This window comes from Scyliorhinus torazame, chromosome 19 (genome assembly GCF_047496885.1).
Source record: "Scyliorhinus torazame isolate Kashiwa2021f chromosome 19, sScyTor2.1, whole genome shotgun sequence".
NCBI lineage: Eukaryota > Metazoa > Chordata > Chondrichthyes > Carcharhiniformes > Scyliorhinidae > Scyliorhinus > Scyliorhinus torazame.
Window position 1 is genome coordinate 137,595,193 of NC_092725.1, and position 22,594 is coordinate 137,617,786.

The 22,594-nt window shown below is 43.2% G+C and overlaps 1 protein-coding gene across 6 annotated transcripts in view; it reads left to right on the plus strand.

Moving 5' to 3' along the window:
• Nucleotides 1-22,594, plus strand: part of LOC140396552 (dedicator of cytokinesis protein 4-like) — a 458,932-nt gene that overhangs the window by 338,337 nt on the left and 98,001 nt on the right. For all 6 annotated transcript variants that reach the window (XM_072485296.1, XM_072485300.1, XM_072485297.1 and 3 more), the window contains 6 exons: nucleotides 173-268; nucleotides 679-739; nucleotides 7,286-7,379; nucleotides 10,606-10,754; nucleotides 19,490-19,576; nucleotides 19,711-19,815. In XM_072485296.1, the coding sequence (XP_072341397.1) occupies nucleotides 173-268; nucleotides 679-739; nucleotides 7,286-7,379; nucleotides 10,606-10,754; nucleotides 19,490-19,576; nucleotides 19,711-19,815 (592 nt within the window). The remainder of the gene's footprint in view (nucleotides 1-172; nucleotides 269-678; nucleotides 740-7,285; nucleotides 7,380-10,605; nucleotides 10,755-19,489; nucleotides 19,577-19,710; nucleotides 19,816-22,594) is intronic.

A 22,594-nucleotide genomic window follows, 5' to 3' on the forward strand; every position in this document is an offset into this window, starting at 1 on the left:
CTGTGATATATTTTAACTCGTGAAATACAAATGACTAGTGTAACCCATTACTGAAATAATTACTACTGTGTAATGTGAGACATAACGAAATGTGAATCAGGGCTCGTGGTTGCAGTGCACTTGTTTCAAATAAACCAGGTCAGAACACTGACAAATTCCTTTCTATCTGCAGCCTGCTGAAGAAAATTGAGAGAGAAACCTGGCGAGAAAGTGGTATTTCTCTCGTAGCCACTGTAACTCGCCTAATGGAAAGGTTGCTGGATTACAGGTGAGACTTGACAGCTCTGTTATTTTTTTTTCTGCAGTTTGAAAAATTGGAAGGTATAATCAAATTGTGTTTTTTAAACTTGGACAGAAAATTACAGTCTTAATATGTGTATTTATATTAATAATATGCAGGAGCTAAAATTCATACATTTTAACACTCATTTTACTGGCTTCTATGGAGCGAATGTACGACTCTGCATTCTTGCTGTGTTTTTAAAAATAATACTTCTCGTATAGTCAACAAAACCTGTTTGTTGCTATTTTCTTTCCTTTTTGAGCAAGTGTTGTAGTTGCATATTTTTACACCATATTAAACAATTTTCCCTGTGAGTGCGAAGGTCCTATTGATATGCTGAGATCTGCAGGGGACACTGGTAATGTGAATAAACTGTAATTGCTTTCCATTTGCAGAGACTGCATGAAAGTGGCAGAGGTTGATGGCAAAAAGATTGGCTGTACAGTTAGCCTGTTGGTCAGTATCTATTTAATTCCTCTGTTCAATCCAAAAAGGGGCAGAACTCGAATGTGCGAACCTTCTCTCAAAATCTTGGAGTGTTTACAAAAAAAAAGACATTTGTGCCACTTCCAGTTCTAAATTCAATGTGGTAGAGCTGTCTTTTAGGGGATCAACGTGGGCCGGCATGGGGATATGCAATGTGGGTTTAAGCTGCGTCTGCCAGCACTGCTGAATTTCTGACCTCCACAACATCACCGATGGGTAAATACCAAACTGAGGTCTGGTGGTTGACCGCAGGGAAGCAACTGGGTGCTTCATTCGCAGATAGTTCAGGGAGAAAACTGCCTCCCGCAGCTTTTGTGAATTTTGGGGAGATCAGAGGAATGGCAAGAAGCATTTTCCTTAACTGTTGAGTGCCACTGTTGAGTTACCTTGTCAGCTATGATGCTGCTGCTGTTGCTGCAATAAAAGGCAAAACTCATCCTGTAGTAGCACTTCTCGGCTTGTTGCTGTCAGATGTTGACCTACGGAAACAATATTCCCGGCACTGTTGACTGAAAAGCCCGCATTTAAAGTTGGTTTTCAGCCAACTGGGGGTTCCACCTCCAGAATGGACGGTGCGGCACAGAATAGGAGAGGTAAATAAGAATACTTGATTTCTTTCCTTGAGAGAATGAGGTGCGGAGGCGGCATACATTTACTTGGGAAATAAATGTTACATAAACAAGGAGGAGGAAGGAATTTCATGCAAAAGCAGCATATTCAGGGGCGGCACAGTGGTTTAGCACTGCTGCCTTACGGCGCCGAGGACCCGGGTTCGATCCCGGCCCTGGGTTACTGTCCGTGTGGAGTTTGCACATTCTCCCCGTGTCTGCGTGGGTTTCACCCCCACAACCCAAAGATGTGCAGGTTGGGTGGGTTGGCCACGCTAAAAATTGCCCCTTAATTGGGAAAAAAAAATTGGGCACTCTACATTTATTAAAAAAAATAATAAAAACTAAAAAAGAATTTAAAATACCCCCCAGCATATTCAAATATTTTAAACTTCAAACAGTTTTCTTAATTTTTGCAGTGCAAGGTTAATATTAAGAAAGATAAACCTGACGTTTGAGTATTATCATAATATTTTATTTTATTTCGGCATCACAGTGCACAAGCTGCAAACTTGAACAAAATATCCAGCTGAGAGGCTTGTCGGCACTCTTGAGGACGATAACAACATATTCTCCCTTTTTTGTGCCAATCCTTGAGCTATTTGCATCCTCCCTTGACCCTCCTCTGTTTTGAGAACAAACCTATGTATGGACCAATCAGCAGCGGATGCACTGGTTAGGCTTTACAACAAGGTGTCCATTTGCTGCTCAATGGTCACGTGATTCATTTATGGGCTTGTTTATTTCTCTCAATGTACTAAGCCATTTTTGTCGATGATTTAACAATGTTTTAACGTTCCAGTTTGGAACTTTCAGTCCGACACACAAACCTCATCCTAGTGTTGTCAGCAATGTGATTTGTGGCCTTATTCCTATGTTATTTTTCTCCATTGAGAAAGTATAACCTGAGAACTTGGTGATTATTAAAACCTCTGTTGTTTACATAACAGACCACATCCTTCCTGACACAAAAAAGAAGGAGGTGACAAAATAGTGTTGGTACATTGGTGTATTAGAACGTAGTGCTTTTATTTGAAGGATCTAGGCTTGAATCCTCCAGACTGATGGGATGAAAGTTGACATTCTCTTTGGCTGTAATAAGCCTGTGAAATGAATCTCTCAATCTCAACACTGTCCACAGTCCAAACATGTCCACATTTGGCCACTGATTTGAAAGTCTTGTTAGGCAATCAGACGAGGCTCAATATGAGAAATGTATTTTTTTCCCCCTCCATGGAATGTGTCCATCACTGACGAGGCCAGCACTTTTATTGTCCATTCCTAATTGCTCTTGAGAAGGAGGTGGCCTTCTTCAACCACTGCAACTTCCAGACCTCAACTTCTAACCCTAACACCTGTAGTGCTGTTAGGGAGTAAGGTCTGGAAGTTTGACCCAGCGACAATGCAGAACCGCGATATAGTTCCAGCTCCGGTTGATGTGTGGCTTGGAGGGGAGTGTGCAGGTGATCTTGTTCCCAGGCATCTGCTGGCCGTATCTTACCAAGTGTTAGAAGACATGGGCCAGGAAGATACTGTCAAAGGAGTCTTGCTGGGTTTCTGCATCTTCTTGCAATCCCAGCTGATAAGACTGGTCACGTCAGATCCCAGAGTGAAATCTGGCTTGATAGATCCTAGCTTCTACAAAATTGTGGAGGTAAATTGCTGAACAAATTCGCAGGAGTCTGCTGATTCACTCTCTTCGTTAGAGATTCAACATTTACTTCACAAGAAAAATGAAATATGTGACACCAATCAAGAAGTTTGGAATGATCTCTATGCAAATACAAAATGATTGAAATCGTCATGATTCTTTCATCCCCACTATATCTTCGCAGATGCATACTAATTCAGAAGGGTAAAACAATTTCCCATGTCTATCTTATACTCTCATATTCAGGGTAAGTATGTGGGGTACATGCAAACCAACTGGTGAACCGTGGTCAGGCACACCACACTCCAAAGTAAATGGTAGATATGACCAAAGTAGATTCTATGGATTTCTCAACCACCTATCCAGATGCTTGTCACACTTTGACCCAACTGGTCTCACTAGGGTTCCCCTTCACATTTGATGAACTCAACTTGGAATTATTTCCAAATGCCGCTCCCACTCTGATGGCTTCAACCAGAATCACCTCCAGGGTTTCATTCTCACCTTCTGAGATTTATTTCTACTGGATCCCTACGAGGACCCAAGCGTCACCTTCCAAGAACATTTTCAGACCCTTGGCTGTGTCGAGTTCCTTTCTGGGCTATTTTGCAGCATGGAGCCACCAACCTTCTGCTGCCATCTCAAATTTTCAGACTTCTCCCATGGCCAATTTGCTTCAAGTCTGCTCCTGGACATCACCAACAATCTGTCCGGTCCACCCACGTTGACGCTACGACCAAGAAAGCACAACAGCAACTATACTTCCTCAGGAAAGTAAAGAAAATTTGTCATGTTCACACTGACTCTTACCAACTTTTACAGGTGCATCATAGAAAGTGTCCCATCAGGCTGCATCACAACTTGGTATGGCAACTGCTCGGCCCAAGACCGGAAAAAGTACAGAGTCGTGAACACAGCACAGTCCATCACTCAAACCTGCCTCCCATCCATTGACTCTATCTACACGTCGCGCTGCCTTGGGAAAGCGGGCAGCATAATCAAAGACCCCTCCTACCCAGCTTACTGACTCTGCCAACATCTTCCATCGGGCAGGGGTTACAAAAGTCTGAGAACACGCACGAACAGACTCAAAAACAGTTACTTCCCCGCTGTTACTAGACTCCTAAATGACCCTCTTATGGACTGACGGACTTATGAACTGATCTGATCTCTTCACACATCTTCTCTCCTGAGTAGTACTACACTCGTGTGCTTCACCCGATACCTGAGTCTATGTGTTTACATTGTGTATTTTATGTTTTTCCTATTATATATTTTCTTTCCATGTACGGAATGATCTTGTTTGAGCTGCGTGCAGAACAATGTTTTTCACTGTACCTCGGTACACGTGACAATAGACCAATCTGATCCAATCCGCAGCCCCTTTTATTAGGGTTTTATAATTTTTGAAAAGCAACGCATCAAAATTTTTAATGCACAAGGTAGAATACAGAACAACTATTTCTGCAAGTGTAAGAACAAGCAAGGCAGGGTAAGTTCAGAACAACAGACCTTGAGAACTAGTGCCTCCAACTTTAACACCTGATCAATCAGAAAATAGGGGGGTGGCGGAGATGATAAGGTCATTCAAACAAAATAGGATAATATATCAAGTTGCACACCTTTTATGCATAGCAAGATTACGATTTGCAATATGGCTCATGGGAAACCTTGCAGTAGCAGGTCAGACAAACTGGAGCCTGTAAATTTGAGGTCAGGGATTCCATCGGGGAGCTTCAATCCGCTCCATTGGTTGTGGGATCACTTAGTTTTGACTCGAATGTCAGATAGGATCACATCTGTGCTCTACCAAACATCCACACCTCAGCAGGTTAATGATGTTTATATGACTGGTTTCATTGTTTGGCATGAAGGTAGCCTGGGTTGTACCTTCGCTGGATTGATTAACTCATTTTTGGGTATTCCAGTGTGTTGCTCCCAACATGCCCTCCTACACTCTTCATTGAACCAGGGTTGATCTCCCAGCTTGATGGTAATTGTAAAGTGTGGGATAAACTGGGCTATGAAGTAACAGATTATGGCTGTTTCCAAGTCTGTTCCTCTTGGGTGCTCATTTTTGTGTTGCTGGATCTGTTCAGAATCTATCCCATTTAGCACGGAGGTCATGCCACACAACAGGAGGGATATCCTCAATGTGATGTCAGAACTTTGTCGCTACGATGACTGTGCAGTGGCCACTCCTTCCAATACTGTCATGGACAGTTGCACCTGCAACAGGCAGGCTGGTGAGGTTGAAGTCAAGTCATTTCTTCCCTCTTGGTGATTCCCTCGCCACCTGCCGCAGTCCCAGTCTAGCAGCTGTGCTCTTTAACATACAGCCAGCTTGATCTGTAATGGTGTGACCGAGCCACTTTTGATGATGGATATTGAAGTCCCCCACCCATATATTCTGTACCTGTGCCACCTTCAGTGCTTCCTCCAAGTGACATTTAACATGGAGGAGTACTGATTCATCAGCTGACTGGTTGAGGGGTGGGGCGGGGCATAGGTGGTAACCAGCAGGAGGTTTCCTTGCCAACATTTGACCAGATGCCATGAGACTTCATGGGGTCCAATGTTATGCAGAATCCCTACAGTGCAGAAGGTGGCCATTCAGCGACCCTCTGAAACCGCCTCCTACCTAGGCCCACTCCTCCACTAAGGGACAATTTTGCACGGCCAATCCACCTAACCTGCACATCTTTGGACTGTGGGAGGAAACCGGAGAATCTGGAGGAAACCCACGCAGACATGGAGAGAACATGCAAACTCTACACAGACAGCCGCCCGAGGTGGGAATCGAATCCCGGGTCCTGGAGCTGTAAGGCACCAGTGCTAAACACTGTGGCCACCATGCCACCTACAAGGTTGTCACAGGGCTGCAATAAAGGGCTTTTAGAAGCCAGGTAAGCCCATGGCGCATTGAATCAGGCTTTGAGGGTGGTAAATGGCAACACCATGGCAGTGACAGCAACTGTCCTCCCTTACCGAGGCCGTCTCCTGGCCCAGTGCCCCATTTTTTTGTCTGTGCAGGCACAAAACCAGCCCAAGTCCTCCAGGTGCAGCCCCCATAATAGGCACTGCTAACAATGGTGCTCTTGAGCTAGGTGGGCTGCTATCCTTGGTGACTGTCACCAGACTCGCTGTGGTCCATAGCGACTGCCAACGGCAAAATGAGGCTCCAGGTACCACCACTGCTCGCTGCTTGTGGCTCTGGCGGAAGGACTTCTATTCTAAGCATTAATGCTGAAAGTTTAGAGTGAACACAATGTTGGAGAAGAGTAGAGGAAACTTTACTCTGCATCTGGTTCGTATTACTCTGGAGAGTGCTTGATTGTGCCTAAAATGGAAACTCCACCCACAAATCAGCCTCCCAGAAAAACTGACTTTCAATCCAGGAACATAATTAGCCCTTGTGGATCAGCTACTCGGGAATGATTTTTTTTTTTTTACAACTCAAGGTTCCACTTTGCAGTTGTACTTAGATAATGCCTTCTTTAAGACTTTTTCCCGAAATTAGTGTTGTCAGCAACATTGCAATAGCTCCTGATAGCAAACTTTACTTTTGTGTTCATTCCCATTCCCATTGGGGAATAGAAACGCCATATTAACCTGGATCTGGTCAATGATGGCAGAAATTATTAATACTATTTTACATCTCCGTTTGCGCAAAAAGTAATTTTTTTAACATCCGATTGATATCAACGCAAGGAAGGATGTACGTTGGGAAAGGCTCCATCGCTCTGTCACTAAATATTAGCTGCAGGCTGGATATGTGGAAAATGCATTTCTGAATATTTCCTCAATTCGGAAATTATTTCAGTGTTCCTAATACATTTGAACAGTGTCAGGATGTTAGGTGTTCATACTTAGGTATTTTAGGATGGATTTTTTGTCATTTACCTAACGGCAGTGTTGAACCTGTTCCAGATGAGAGTGCAACATAAATTAATGATCCCTTGGAGAGATTGACTATCTAAATACAGCCGTCTTAAGAACATCCAGTCATTCTAATATGTCTTGACAATTTATGGTATTAGAGATGTACAGAAGCTTGTTATTCTGATGATGATTAGTGACAGGCAATATTTGGGCTAAGTTTTATTCCATATTCAAAAGATTGAGTCTCTCAGAAACAGACTGCTATACTGATAGAAAGATAAGTTGATATATCGGATTCTATGGATTCTTGTTTGTATGTTTAAATCCAACTTTGCATAAATATTTTCCAGTAACCAATTTCCAATTGATTTCCAGAATTTTTATAAAACAGAAATAAATAAAGAAGAAATGTACATCCGCTACATACATAAGCTATATGATTTGCATTTAAAGGCACAAAACTTCACAGGTATGTTCTGTCTTAATATGGAAATTATACTTGCTTTTCTACATGCACAATATTATTCGTTCAGATTTCTAGAGTTTTGGTCAAAAGGAAGTAAGAATTTTTCATGTTGAATTACCACGGGTGAATACTTTGTTTGACTATACCTTTTATGTTGGGGACAATTTAACCCAGTGTGTGCCAGGCCCGAAAGGGTTGAGTTGCTTCCAAGCTTAGGGGCTCCATGTAAATGCAAGTTATTGTTTTCCTAATGTATTTGTAGCTTGAGTTTTCAGACATAAGTTACATTTGATGAGCTTGAATTGCTTACAAGATGATTCATCCTTTTTTATTTAAAAAAAAAAAGATCTGATAGAGTCTCTCCGCCCTATTTTGAGTGTGAATATGGTGCATCTTTCTCTGAAATGGTGGATGAAACGCACATTTCAACTTGCAAGTTATCTGGCACCTAACCTGCAACACTGTCTTCCGAAGGGTGCTCAAATGATGAGGTGTGGGTAAGAGGAGAGGAGGAAATCGGACACTGCACCTCGATTGGGTTGTCAGGAGTGTGGGATGGGAAAAAAGGCAGCCAAGTTCTGGAAAAGTTGAAAGCTTTTGTAGGAGTTTGAAAGATGAGAATGGTCTGAATGATGGTTTACCAACAGGATGAAATGGTGGTGGAAATAGCTTTCTTGGTGATGAGCTAGGTGTAGAGTTTGAAGCTGACCTCGGGGTTCAAGCACTTAGCACAGTGGGCTAAACAGCTGGCTTGTAATGCAGAACAAGGCAGCAGCGCGGGTTCAATTCCCGTACCGGCCTCCCCGAACAGGAGCCGGAATGTGGCGACTTGGGGCTTTTCACAGTAACTTCATTGAAGCCTACTTGTGACTGTAAGCTATTATTATTGTTATAAGCATCAAGCTTTTAACTTTAGTGGGAGAGGGTCTAAGAGGGAGGGTTAAAAATGGAATACTTGTTACTCGCTGGGTAAATAGCGTTTTGGTGCTAGGTTTTGTCACCTGTGAGTGTTCCACCATCGACTTGGTAATATTAAATATGTTTAAATGAAATTCCCACGATGGAGCTGGGTTCATAAATTAAATCAGCAGTGAAATGGAGGCAGAAATTGCCAGTTTGAGAAAATGAGTAATTTTTACAGCACTTCTCGTGGCTCAGAGGTACAGGAGTGCCTCCTGGCACTTCAAGGAAACATTCAATCCCTCCCAACAGCTCTCACCCCTCACCCGATCAATCATGGCCTCTCCCTCTGCACTGCATGCCCTGGCTTTGTCTCTCCCACAGTAACCTTTTTATTCCCCCACCCCCCCACCCCCACCAACAACAACCCTAAGTTCCATCTAGCTCCGATGGGTCGTCTTTTATTCCCCATCCTACCAAGCTCTGATCTCGTACATCCATCCACCTCCTGAGTGCTCAGGGTCTCCGCTTCAACTTTCCAACCTGTCAGCCAAGCACCCAACTGCCTGGCTGAAAATGGCAAAATCGAATGATAATAATGTCCTGCTATTTAAATTCAGCAGGACCTCCCATGATCTCGGTCTTGCTAGGTCTACTCCGCGCTACCCCTCCGCTCCCCTGCTGTCTGCCTGGCACCATGTAAATAGCCTTGGGTTCTACACTGTCAGACTTAACCTAAAGAAGCGGCCTGTAAACAGGTGGTTCATTCATAACTAGATGCTACACAACAGTCATGCAGCCAAGGCTGATGGAAAGAAATAAAATTGCACACCCTCAGCTGTATGTGAAAGCTGATTCACGCTGATGGCTAATGACACTGAAAGGTAATATGGTGATGAGGAAAAAGGAGGGCAAAGACTGGAACTTGAGTATTTGACTAGAAGAGCAGAAGAAGAGAAAGCACCCAAGGAAGTGTGCTGGGTGCACAATGAGAATGGGATGGTTAGGTCCCCGAGGTGACAGAGGAGGAGGATGGGATGGCCCGCTTCAATGATGGTCGCAGAGTGTCAAGGGGATAACGAGGGTTAGTATGTCACCAATTTCAGTTGAAAAAATGGGTCGGATGATTTATGATCCAGACAGCCTTGTTCTGGGCAGGATAGAAATGAGACTGAAACGATTTGAACACAGTGGTGGCACATGTGGTTGAGATTTTGCATAATAAGAATGCTTTTGATGACCTTGGGAAAAGAAAGGGGGTTTGTATTGGATTATTGCTGGGAGAGTGCAGAACTGGGGTTTTTTTTCGACAGGAAGACAAAAGCAGTTGATGTGATGACACATATTTCCGACTGTAAGCCAGCTGAACAATAATATTTTCATGGCATGATGATTTGGTTGCATATTATACTGTTATGTTGTTGGTACAGAAACCCCTCTACCTGCTAAGAATACATACAATACATTGTTCAGCAAATACTCCAAACAAAATGGTGACCATCCAATGATTTGCATCCTATTAAAATGAGAAAATAATTGCCTTTTACTCTAATGTTTATATTCCTGAAAGATGGAAGCTTTATTTCTGTGTCACTTTCTATGGTTACATATAGAAATAGATTGTGAAGTCTATCAGAGGATATGTGACATTTTCAGTTCTGTTGTATGTGACAGTGCTGAAAAGTCGCTACATATCTCAGCAAAAACAAGTTATAATCCTCAACATTTTTCAAAAGTAGCACAAGGAAGTATGCTTTCCCCTCTGATCCTGAGAGAATTTCTACTAGCAACAACCTAGATCAACCTAATCTTTGTTCAACCATAAACATTCTTGTTAAACATTATTATAAACCATAAACATTTATGATTGCACATGCTGAATAAAGTGAAAGAGCCCCTGACAAGTCATTAACTGAAATGTGTTTTTGTTTAAGGATTATTTTTTAAGGATTATCTAACTTGGGAATAGTTGGTACATTTCAAAAGGATGTCAGTTTAGTTTTATTAAATATGAACAATATTAATTTATTATTTTCAACATTGGACAGGAGGTCATAAATTTAGATTGGCATAAAGGCAGGGATTCCCTATTCCACAAAGCCAGAAGGCTGCGTTCTTGCTAAATTTAATTCAAGGTCATATGATGATGCGTAGCAGCAACTGATCCTGTTTAAGAGACCAAGTAAATGAATATTGCATCATTCATTAACTCTGTTTCAATATTATTGAAACATTGATATCTTTATCATCTGAAGTAATGCGATTATTTTGTAACTTCACTCATGGTTTCTCCTTGTTGACATCTGTTCTACTCTGTTCTGTGCCACAGAGGCCGCATACACCCTGCTGTTGTATGATGAGCTCCTGGAGTGGTCAGAGAGGCCACTGCGAGAATTCCTTCATTACCCAATGCAGACCGAGTGGCAGCGCAAGGAGATTCTCCATCTCACCATCATCCAGAACTTTGACAAGGGCAAAGTAAGTTCAGCAATTGCAGTTGGTGTCTGTATGCTCAGCTTGGCTCTCTGCTATTGCATTTGAACTCCATATGCTGCAGGGCAAAGCAGATGGCAAACATTTACCTACCCTCCTCTTCCTCTACTATTTTCAGTGCCTTGATACCCTTTTTTTAATCAAATTCTCAACCCCTTCATTGACACTTTTTCTGTTCAGTCTGTCTTAACCTGGACTAGGTTTAGCATTTGCAAAGTTCTAATCAAATGTTGTGATTGTGCTTCCTAACTATTGCTGATGTTATGGGCCAGGCCTTCGAAACTCCAACGTGTATTATGAAGTTGACCTGACCTACAATCTTGATGTTGAATTTGGCTAGGATGAGCACAAAAACCTTCACTGCAGGTGTGATTCGTCAGACTTCCTAGACACTTTAATCAAAACATAGTTTATTCTCAGAATGTAGTTAACATATATATTGTTTTGGGTCCGGGTTTACAGAACGCCAAAGTGTTTCATGGAGTTCAACCGACCCACAACTTTTAATAGATTGTGGTGTGGGAAGCACACGGCGTACTCTCCAGGTGTGACACAGCAGAAATGGACAAGTAGTTTTAAAAACAAAACCATGTTTATTCTATGAACTCAAGTTAACCGTTTAAAAACAAACATTGAACATCTTAACACCCATTACTTCAAAGATAACCCCAAAAGACTACAACACTAAATAATCTTTCAAACTGTTCCTTTAAACATCCAAAAGACTTCAAACCTTCAAAAACAGACATGAGGTTACATTCAATATATTTATAGTCTTTGGATTTGCAGACATCAACAGACCAGCTCGGTGTTCCTGCAGCTCTCAGCAAAACACACAGACACTCCCAGCTTTCTCCTCAAACTGAAACCAAAAGCAGAAGTGAGCTCAGCTCCCCCATCCTCTGACATCACTTCAGTAATATGATCAGCTCCATTTCTTGACGGTACATTGCTTAAACATCCATTTCTTAAAGGTACTCTCACATGACTATATAATATATATATATATATATATCAATTAAAAACATAAATATACCACACAGCTACAGTAATCTATATACATAATACTTAATAAATTCCCCCTTAGCTGTTCTAATTCAAGAACAAAATCCAATTAAACCAAAACCCCTTTTCAAGGGCGTGGCCCAGCACACTGTATTCTCACTTGACTGGGACTGGTCCTCTCCCTGAGAGTCTGACCCAGTTTCAACCAGCAGCTTCAAACTCCTTCCGGGAGAACAGCTAAGTCTTTAAAGTCACCAAGCAGTTGGCCACAACCAATGAGCTTTCGACTGGAACAGCTTTTAAAATGAAAATAAACTGGGAAGACACCTCTTTCTCGTTCTGCAGTCCAAAGCAGCCAAACTGAAACCTAAACACTAATCCCCCTCTCACCTGACAGCCGCAGCCCAATGTGCTACAAGTCACATGATAGACTATACCTTTCTTAAAGGGACACTCGCATGACACTGAGTTGTGTGTTTTCAGTTTAGTTGCCATTTTTTCCCCCGGTTCTAGTATATACTGTGGATGGGAAATTTGATAGAATTTACATATAAAGAGGCAGGTGTGCATGCCGATCACAGATTTATGTCTTCTGCATGGCATTTTCATCAAATGTATACCTTGGTTTGGTACCTGTGTAGGAGTTAAAGCACTGGAATATTTATTCATATCCAGGATGCATCATCTCCCTCACTGTTCTCTTGCCATTTTCATCATAGACGACTTTTCCCTGTTCAGTGTTTACTGTCTGGCTTTGCAGGGTGCTCTTTGCTTCAATGGACTCAAAATGTATTGAGATTTTTTAGCAATTGAATTTTACAACTTGCTCATGTTTAATAGCCAGTTACATCCTTAAGCACTGTCGCTATACATTTGCAGTTCCTATAAAATAAAAATGACTCTTTTGTGGGTATTGGTTCAAGGCCAAAGATATTTTTAGCAATTAAGATATGTTTCACCAATGTACCTTGTTCTCGGGTAATATTTGCAGCACTGAACTGCTGGCCAGCCAACTTTGCTTCTCAGCTCCCATGTTAGCTGATATTAATGGTTCTCTCCACTCTCCTGTAGTGTCCCATCTTCGAAACTGCAGTCATCACACGCCTCCTCAAAAAAAAAAAAATCCGCTCTTGATGCCTCTGTCCTTGCTAGCTAGAGCCCCTTCTTCAACCTCCTGTTCCTCTTCAAAGTTCTGAAATATACTGTTGCCTTCCAAATCCATTCATGTTTCCAGGAAGTCCGTGTTTATACCCCTCCAATCATGTGGGGCAGCATGGTAGCAAAGTGGTTAGCACTGTGGCTTCACAGCGCCAGGGTCCCAGGTTTGATTCCCTGCTGGGTCACCGTCTGTGTGGAGTCTGCACGTTCTCCCTGTGTCTGCGTCGGTTTCCTCCGGGTGCTCCCACAGTCCAAAGAAATGCAGGTTAGGTGGATTGGCCATGCTAAATTGCCTTACTGTCCACAAAAGGTTAGTGGGGGGTTATTGCGTTATGGGCATAGGGTGGAAGTGAGGGCTTAAGTGGGTCGGTGCAGACTCGAGGAGCCGAATGGCCTCCTTCTGCACTGTATGTTCTGTGTTTCTGTCCCAGCTCAGTACTAAAACAGCTCATCAATGTCACAAAAGTCTTCTATGTGACAGTGACAAAGTTAAACTATCCCTCCTCATCCCTCCTCATCCTCCACCTGTCTGCAGCTCCTCCACCTATCTGCAGCCTTTGACATCGTTAGTCTCACATTGGTCCTCCTACACTCCTCCACCAACACCATCATTCCGCTAGCTTGGGCTGCGATCACCTGGTCCCATTCTGACCTCTCCACCTCTAGCTTTCACAGCTTTACCTCTGATGCCCCTAAAGTATCTATCCCTGGCTCCCTTCTAATTCTCATCTACACGCTGCCCCTCAGCGAGATCACTCAAACATTCGTGTCAGTTTCCATACGTACTCTGACGACACCTAAACCTACTTCACCATCAGCTCATTCGACAACTCCACTGTCTCTAAACTACCAGGTGACCTCCACCACAATCTCTTTCCAAAGCCACCAATGTCATCGCTCCCCCTGGCAACTGTTTGAAGCTAAACCAGACACTTTGCACGCTTGGTGCTATATTTGACCAAACGGTAGGTTTCTGATCAGATATCCACGCCATCACTAACACCACCTATTCCCACCTCCATAACAGTAAATAATTTCCCTCCCAACATTCCCTCCTCAGTTCATCTTCAGCTAAAGCCCAGATCTATGCCTTTGTCACCTCAAGACATGATCATTTCAACACACTGTCGGCTGGCCTGCCACATTGTAAATTCTGTAACCTCAATGTCATCTAAACCTCTGCCGTCCTAACTTCCATCAAGTCATGTTTGCTCATAGCCCCTGTGCTCACTGACCTATGTTCGCTCACAGTTAAGCAATGACTCTTTAAAAAAAATTTCAACCTGGTTTTCAAATCCAACCATGGCTTTGTCCCTCCCTCTCTCTGTAATGTGCCTCAGCCTTGGAACCCTTTGCCATATCTGTGTTCCTCCAATTTTAACTGTTCCACCATTGGTGGCCCTGTCTTCAGCTGCATCACCTCTAGGCTTTGAAATCGCCTCCCTAAACCCCTTTACCTCCCTTTCCTCTTTAGGGTGCTGCTTAAAAATTACCTCTTTGACCAAGTATTTGCTCTGAAATCTCCTAATGTGACTCCATGTCAAAGGTTTGTTCTATAATTATCCCGCGGAGCACCTTGGGATGTTTAACCATGTTAAAGGTGCTGTTTAAATGCTTGTTATTATAGTGAGTGAATTTTTCTCTCAACGGATGCGCTGTTCAAATGAACTGCTATATTTGCAACTGCAGTCAGTTCATCTTACCAGTTCATTCATAAACACTGAAACCAGCGAGGTCTATGGCTTTTAAATCAATTGCTTTTTCTTTGGGTCCTGTCATAAATGATGTGTAGCAGTTACTTGTTTACTTTAAGCCAATACCTTTTCCAATTTCCATGCGACTGCGCCAGAAGATGAACATAGTTTTCTTTGAAATTTTAGATTTCCAATGTTGGATCGCTGTTCTGTTTGTTGCATTTTTGCTATTATATGGTTAACATTCGATTGTACTGACCCCTGTGAACTCTGAATTACACCAGATGTGCTCTGGCTGTCTGGTCAAGGAAACCAAAGCAACCGGGCTTTATTTGTGTCTTTTGGTTAGTTTAGTCTGTTTAAATTTTGTGGGTTTAAATTTCAGGAAGTTAACTTGTTAAATCTGTTGCTTCATTAGCGGGCATCTCCCAACCGATAGGATAACCCGATCAACCGCAACCTCCTGGCATTTGTAGCTTGAGTTATATGAAAATTATGTATAACTAATGTAGCCACTCTACGTCTGCTGCCATGATTCTGTCAGACTGACTGAAGCATTGGGCGAATTTATTCAAAATGGAAATGTGCTGATAGCAAGCAGCGTCAGCTCAATTGCAAAGTTATTCCCAGCTGTAGATTTAGGTGTGTGCAGGGAGATCACCTGGGCAGTGGGACTGGAAGAGCTGCTTATTAAGAAAACTTAAAGGGATGCAAGCAATTAAAAGGAAGTAGCTCAATAAGGAGGTAAAGATCCTTGCAGCTGATGGGAACGCTCAGACTTTTCAACAGATAGGTTGCAATCAACGATGCTGAACAAATGCAAACCAAAAGATGACGGGCAATAAATAAAGAAAAGCAAACCCAAGCTGTGGGCCTGACTCTGCCAGTATGCAAATGAGGCAGCCCAGCTTCCCGATGGCTGTCGGTGAAGAGGAAGCTACCGGAAATACTTCACAGGAGACTCGTCTGTTTGCCATTATAGCACCATCCTTGAGTCAACTTTGCAGTATCCCTAAAAAGAAGATTTGGGCGGGTTTGAGGTCACAGCTGACCATAACTGACTAGCTATGCTGGTCCAGCACCCATTAGCTGTTGATGTCCATGAAGCAAAGGGCACATCTCTGCCTCAAGCAAGCCCAAGAACCTGTTCATGGGCAGGTTGACACAGTTGGTTGCAGCTTGGTAGGTGCAGCTTGTTGATCACCTGGGCATGCAATACCATATAAAGCATGGCCTACTGTGATTGGGAGTTACTCCGAAGAATACTTGAGCACTAATATTAGTCAGATCTTCATGTATCGTTCACACAGCATCGGTCTGCTGCCACAGCCTGCTTTCAGCAGTTGGTACGTCTCCACTAGGTATGCCCACTGTCGTATTAGGTACACTGGTCTAACACTGGATGCAGCTTAGATCAGAAATATACTCCAGACCTTGAAGTTAGTTCGATCGGGTTTATTGAACTAATAGCACAGTTAGCACAGTTCTCTGTGAGTTCGACTCTCTGCTAACTTAAGTGTGGTTATTCTGTCTGACTGAACCAGACTAGCTCTTAGCCACGTGGTGGAGGTGTGAGATTGTAACAACACCCTTGACTGACTCTCTAGATGGTCATCAGTGGAAAGAGGCGGAGTGTGAGTGCCTCGTGTCTTTTATAGTCAGATCCCACCCCTGAGTGTCCTGCCTGCTTATTGGTCATGTCCTGTTCTCTGTGTCCATTAGCTGCTTGTCTGTATATCATTATGTGTGTGTCTGCATATCATGACACCCACCTCTGTCTATCGAAGGGGTTCTGATTGGGCATGTTGGATTGTCATTGGGGAGCACATTGGTGGTCTTAATGGAGATGTAATGAGGAAATAGTCACAGATTAATTTGCACCAAGCGCTCCTGAAAACATAGGTGGCCTGAGTGCATTTTAAAGATCAGAAATTGCCTACAATTTTTTGATTGGACCTTCTCGCCTTGTCCTTTGAAGTCACTGCCTCAATGCCAAATAACGCTGAATGTCACTTAAATCCCAGTGTGTAATGCACTCTGTGTAATGCACGTTGAAGCACTGATAGATTGGGTGTAACAACTTCAAGAGAATAGAATTAGTGGTGCATAACAGGTAGCTTCTGCAAAACTCTCTGGATTGTGCAACCACCCAAGACTAACTTCCATTTGTGATCTTCATCTTCTCCTGCTTCAATGGACCGCAAATAGGTGCAAATGGGACTTGACAAACATAAAAATTACTCCCTGTATGCAATTGACAGAGAACCAATGGTACATACCTAATCTTACTCTTACATAACACAGTCCATTCTTCATGAATGGAGGCAATGATCAAAAGTAACTTATACATATTGTAGAATATCCAGAGGGTCAAAGAATTGACTAGGAGCATGTTACCAGGCTATCATAGACATATGGGGTTGGAATGATTACAATGATAGGTTAAACATTGTCGCTAGTCTGTCGTCCGTGTAAAGGTCCCTCCGTTCTGTCTTCACCTCTTAAAGGTGGCATCCGTTGTGGCTGGCGTGAACCTGTAGTTGCCGCAGATGGGGGGCCATGGTGGGCATTTTGGTCAAACTGAAGTGATGTCTCATTTGATTCCATGTCCGGAGTGTGGGTATTACCACTGGGCTTGTTGAGTGTTTGGCTCGCAGGGGTGGGAGTGCTGTTGTGGCAAGAGCTCGGATGGATGTCCCTACACAGGAACTCTCCTCCTTCCTCACCCATTCTGTTTCTGGTTCCTTCACCCATCCCCTCACTCTCTCTGCAGTGGTAGTATAGTAGCCAGCCCCCACCCCCAGACAAACATCATGATCAATTTGTAAACTGTGTTGAAGAAGGCCTTGGGGATGCAGAGCGTTATGAATCTGAACAGGAAGAGGAAACTGGGCATCACATTCATCTTGATCATCCGCATCCTCCCCATGAGGGAGAATGGGAATGTGTCACACCTCTGCAGGTCCTTTTTTTACTTCCTCCGCTAAACTAGTCAGGATCCATGTCCAGCTGTGGGCAATTTGGATCCGAGGTAGCGGAATTTGCTTTGCTTGTTTGAACAGCAGTCCCTCCAGCTCTACCCCTCACCCTTTCGGGTTCACCGGGAAAATTGTGCTCTTGCTCAGGTTGAGTTTGTAGCCCGAGAAGGCTCCAAACTCTTTCAGGCGCTTCATGATCCCTTCCATTCTGCCTTGCGGGTCCGAGACGTAGAGGAGCAGGTCTTCCGCAGAGAGTAAAAGGCTAAGCTCTCTCTTCTTTCTGGATCCCTTTACAATTTTTTGCCATTCTGAGGGCGATCGCCAGCGACTTAATTGCTAGGACGAATAGAAGCGGGGACAGTGGGCATATTTATAACCTTTTCACCTTTTGAACACAATTGTTCTGATTGGAAGCAACTTCATCAGATATCGCCCTTCACGTCATCGTCCGAAAACCAATAGCAGTTTATCAAGACCTTAATAATTTCATTTCTGACATACTATTGACAAACTAATCATGGCAGACTTCAGTGCATGCATTGCGAGCGATGCCGTCACTTGTGTGGTATCAAAGAGGCCAGTAGTACTGGCCCTCATCGCTAAGTGTTTGGAAAAATGAGCTGATCACTGCATAGTCTTCTGCAAGATAGATGAGCATGAAGCATCCTTGATGCATCCTTGACCCAAGAACTGATTGATATCTGATATTTACATCCTGAAACAAGGCAGTCAGTTACCAGAGTGAAGTATGCAGCAGATTAATGGACTACCCCGGCATGGTGCATTTCAAATTATTGCTGAAAGCACCACCCAAAATGTGATTGAAATGTGTCCAAACTTGTTCGGCATTTAAGTGAAAAGCAGCTGGAGGTTGCAAATATCAAACTGGAACTATGCGCAGCTGTTGTTCCAATTTCAGGCAAGCAGTTTATTTTTTTCCATCAGCCAACCTTTCGTTGGAACCTATGGAGTCCACATGGATACAGTTTCTGTTTGCCCAATATGGTGTTTGCACGCGCACTGAGGAAGCATTCCCCTGAATGTAAATTCAAACAGCTTTGATATAGGTTGGCAGAGACAAGACACAGCAACTCCAGCATGTACAGGGACATGACTGGAGTTCAACCAACTAAAACCATGCTATTGTCCAGCCAGAACCACCCCAAGCTGGCAGGGCATCTGCTTGCAGACTTATCTAAAATGGGAACGATATTGACTCCCATTGCTAAGTCACGGTTGCATAATAAAAACATAGAAAATGGGAGCAGGAGTAGGTGATTTGGCCCTTCAGATCGTCTCCATCACTCATGGCTGATCTTCTATCTCCACGCCACACTCCAGCTCTCTCCTCATACCCCTTGGCACCTTTAGTGGCCAGAAATATTCCCCCCCCCCCCCCAAACACCTCCCACCTCTCCCAACCGAAACATAATCCCTGCATCCCATTCATCCATTTTGTTTGAATTTTACACGTTTTTGAGAAAGGCCAGCCGGTCAATTATCGACAGTGGTCTCGGGTGCTGTGAACCTGTTTGCCTCGAGTATCAGATGACCCATCTACGAGATGACTACGTTCTGAACCTCCATCACCGGGCATGTTCTTTGGAAGGTGCTTTGACTTGACTAAAGTACATTGCCCACCTTCGCCCTCCCACGTAAGGAAGATGGGTATTACAGGGTCATCAAACAACTGACAAGTGTGGAGTTGAATCCTGCCTTGACTGACAGCAGGTGTTTGATGGCCATTATTCACTCTGACCAATCTTCCTCTCCACTATCTTCAGTTATGGCAGTATATAAAGGATCTTATTGGTTTTCAACTTGTCTTCATGTGGACTTTTCATTTCTAACCAAATACAAAAATGGGCTCTTTGTTCTTTTATAGTGTTGGGAAAATGGAATAATCCTTTGCCGGGAATTAGCAGACCAATATGAGAGCTTCTACGATTACCGCAACCTGAGCAAGATGAGGGTAATTAATATATCATATAGCAATTATCCTTAAAATGCAACACATCTCGCATGTATACTTGATATCAGAATTGATTGGTCGTGCAACAGCTGATATGCGTGTTATGCAGTTTTATTTGTGCATTGATTCACCAGATGATGGAGGCCGCTTTCTATGATAAAATAATGGATCAACAGCGCTTGGAGCCCGAGTTTTTTAGAGTTGGATTTTATGGGAAAAAATTTCCATTTTTCCTAAGAGTGAGTACATGATATAAAATGCTTGCAATTTAAAAATAGAATGTTCATTTGCCAAATATACAATGTAAATGCGTAAAGGTAGTAATTAAAGTTTAGCAAATGGTTCATTTGTTAAAGTTTTTGTTTGCAAATGATGAGTTTTGACAGTATAATAATTGCACAGAAAGAAGAGCATTTGTTTGAGTAAGAAGCATTGCATTGAAGTGATGTGTGGGTTGATCAGTGCGGAGTATGGTATGTAGCAGAATCAGGAGGAAAAAGGAGATTTAAAGGTAGATTCTCAAACACCAAAAACCAGCTTTTTAATTACGGAGTGCAAGGAGGAAATCTTTAGACCAATGTGACATGAGACATAATTTTCCCCACATGATATTGAATCCCCATTTTGTGTTCTAAATAATTTCAGTTTGTACAGATTAGTAAAGCTGTTATTCTGTGCTCCTATACAAAATACTTGATGAAGATCGAAATGAGTACGATTCACGTTTACCTTTTTTGGTATATTGGGGTAAATTTGAATGCCCTTGACTGCTGTAAATTGAACAGTCATGGCCTCAAGGTAGGTCTGGTGGCCTTAGCACCCCATCAACACCGACATTGCAGCTGGTCCTGTGATAAAAGGGACAGATCACGGAGTGTTTGAAATATCCTGTATTTCGGATGATAGATCTCTCTTAGCAGGGAGACTGGGTCCTGTGATGGAAGTTGGACCCTGATTGCCATTTTAGTTTCAAACTGATATAATATGTACCTGTGAAGGTAATTATTTTAGTGACCCCAAAAGGAGCTATTCTCATCCAATGTTCTCTTTAAAATGTAGTTAGTGCGTGCGGCCAGTTCTCTTCAATGCATGGTCCTTTTATTATTTTTTAGCATGCCATGATTAATAAGGGGATCAGGGGTTATGAGGAGAAGGTTTATAAGAGATAGGGTGTATAATCATCTGGAAAGGAATAATTTGATTAGAGATAGTCAACACGGTTTTGTGAAGGGTAGGTTGTGCCTCACAAACCTTATTGAGTTCTTTGAGAAGGTGACCAAACAGGTGGATGAGGATAAAGCAGTTGATGTGGTGTATATGAATTTCAGTAAAGCGTTTGATAAGGTTCCCCACTGTAGGCTATTGCAGAAAATACAGAGGCATGGGATTCAGGGTGATTTAGCAGTTTGCATCAGAAATTGGCTAGCTGGAAGAAGACAAAGGGTGGTGGTTGATGGGAAATGTTCAGACTGGAGTCCAGTTACTAGTGGTGTACCACAAGGATCTGTTTTGGGGCCACTGCTGTTTGTCATTTTTATAAATGACCTGGAGGAGGGCGTAGAAGGATGGGTGAGTAAATTTGCAGATGACACTAAAGTCGGTGGAGTTGTGGACAGTGCGGAAGGATGTTACAGGTTACAGAGGGACATAGATAAGCTGCAGAGCTGGGCTGAGAGGTGGCAAAAGGAGTTTAATGCAGAAAAGTGTGAGGTGATTCATTTTGGAAGGAATAACAGGAAGACCGAGCACTGGGCTAATGGTAAGATTCTTGGTAATGTGGATAAGCAGAGAGATCTCGGTGTCCATGTACATAGATCCCTGAAAGTTGCCACCCAGGTTGAAAGGGTTGTTAAGAAGGCGTACGGTGTGTTAGCTTTTATTGGTAGAGGGATTGAGTTTTGGAGCCATGAGGTCATGTTGCAGCTGGACAAAACTCTGGTGTGGCCGTATTTGGAGTATTGCGTGCAATTCTGGTTCTCGCATTATAGGAAGGATGTGGAAGCATTGGAAAGGGTGCAGAGGAGATTTACCAGAATGTTGCCTGGTATGGAGGGAAGATCTTATGAGGAAAGGCTGAGGGACTTGAGGCTGTTTTCGTTAGAGAGAAGAAGGTTAAGAGGTGACTTAATTGAGGCATACAAGATGATCAGAGGATTAGATAGGGTGGACAGTGAGAGCCTTTTTCCTCGAATGGTGATGTCTAGCATGAGGGGACATAGCTTTAAATTGAGGGGAGATAGATATAGGACAGATGTCAGAGGTGCAATGATTGCAATAAGCCATGATTGAATGGCGGAACAGGCTTGAGGGACCGAATGGTTTAATTCTGCTCCTGTGTCTTATGCCCACACATGCATATTAATTAACTTGGAACAAGACCTGCATGGTACCTTCTAGGTTGCTGCATGGCTGTGCATTTCCTCAGTTTAGCGGAAACTCTGAACATGCCAATCCCCCAGCTTGCTACATCCAATTTACCCACCTGATGGTCGCTGTGTTGCAGTTTAACAAGGGCAGAGCTGCAAAATGACACCACGTTAAGGGCATTTGTCTCAGAGTATGAATTATTGCCCCGTTGCTCTAACCAGTTGATTGCCCAAAGGTCAAAATCTACCCCATTTTATTGCACAAAGGAAGAATAGCTGTAGAAATGCACAACACAATGAGCGATGCATCTTCATAGAATCATAGAATTTACAGTGCAGAAGGAGGCCATTCGGCCCATCAAGTCTGCACCGGCTCATGGAAGGAGCACCCTACCAAACCTACACACCCACCCTATCCCCATAACCCAGTAACCCCACCCAACACTAAGGGCAATTTATCATGGCCAATCCACCTAACCTGCGCTTCTTTAGACTGTGGGAGGAAACCGGAGCACCCGGAGGAAACCCACGCACACACGAGGAGAACGTGCAGACTCCGCACAGACAGTGACCCAAGCCGGGAATCTAATTTGGGACCCTAGAGCTGTGAAGCAACTGTGCTATCCACTATGCTACCATGCTGCCCTTTCTT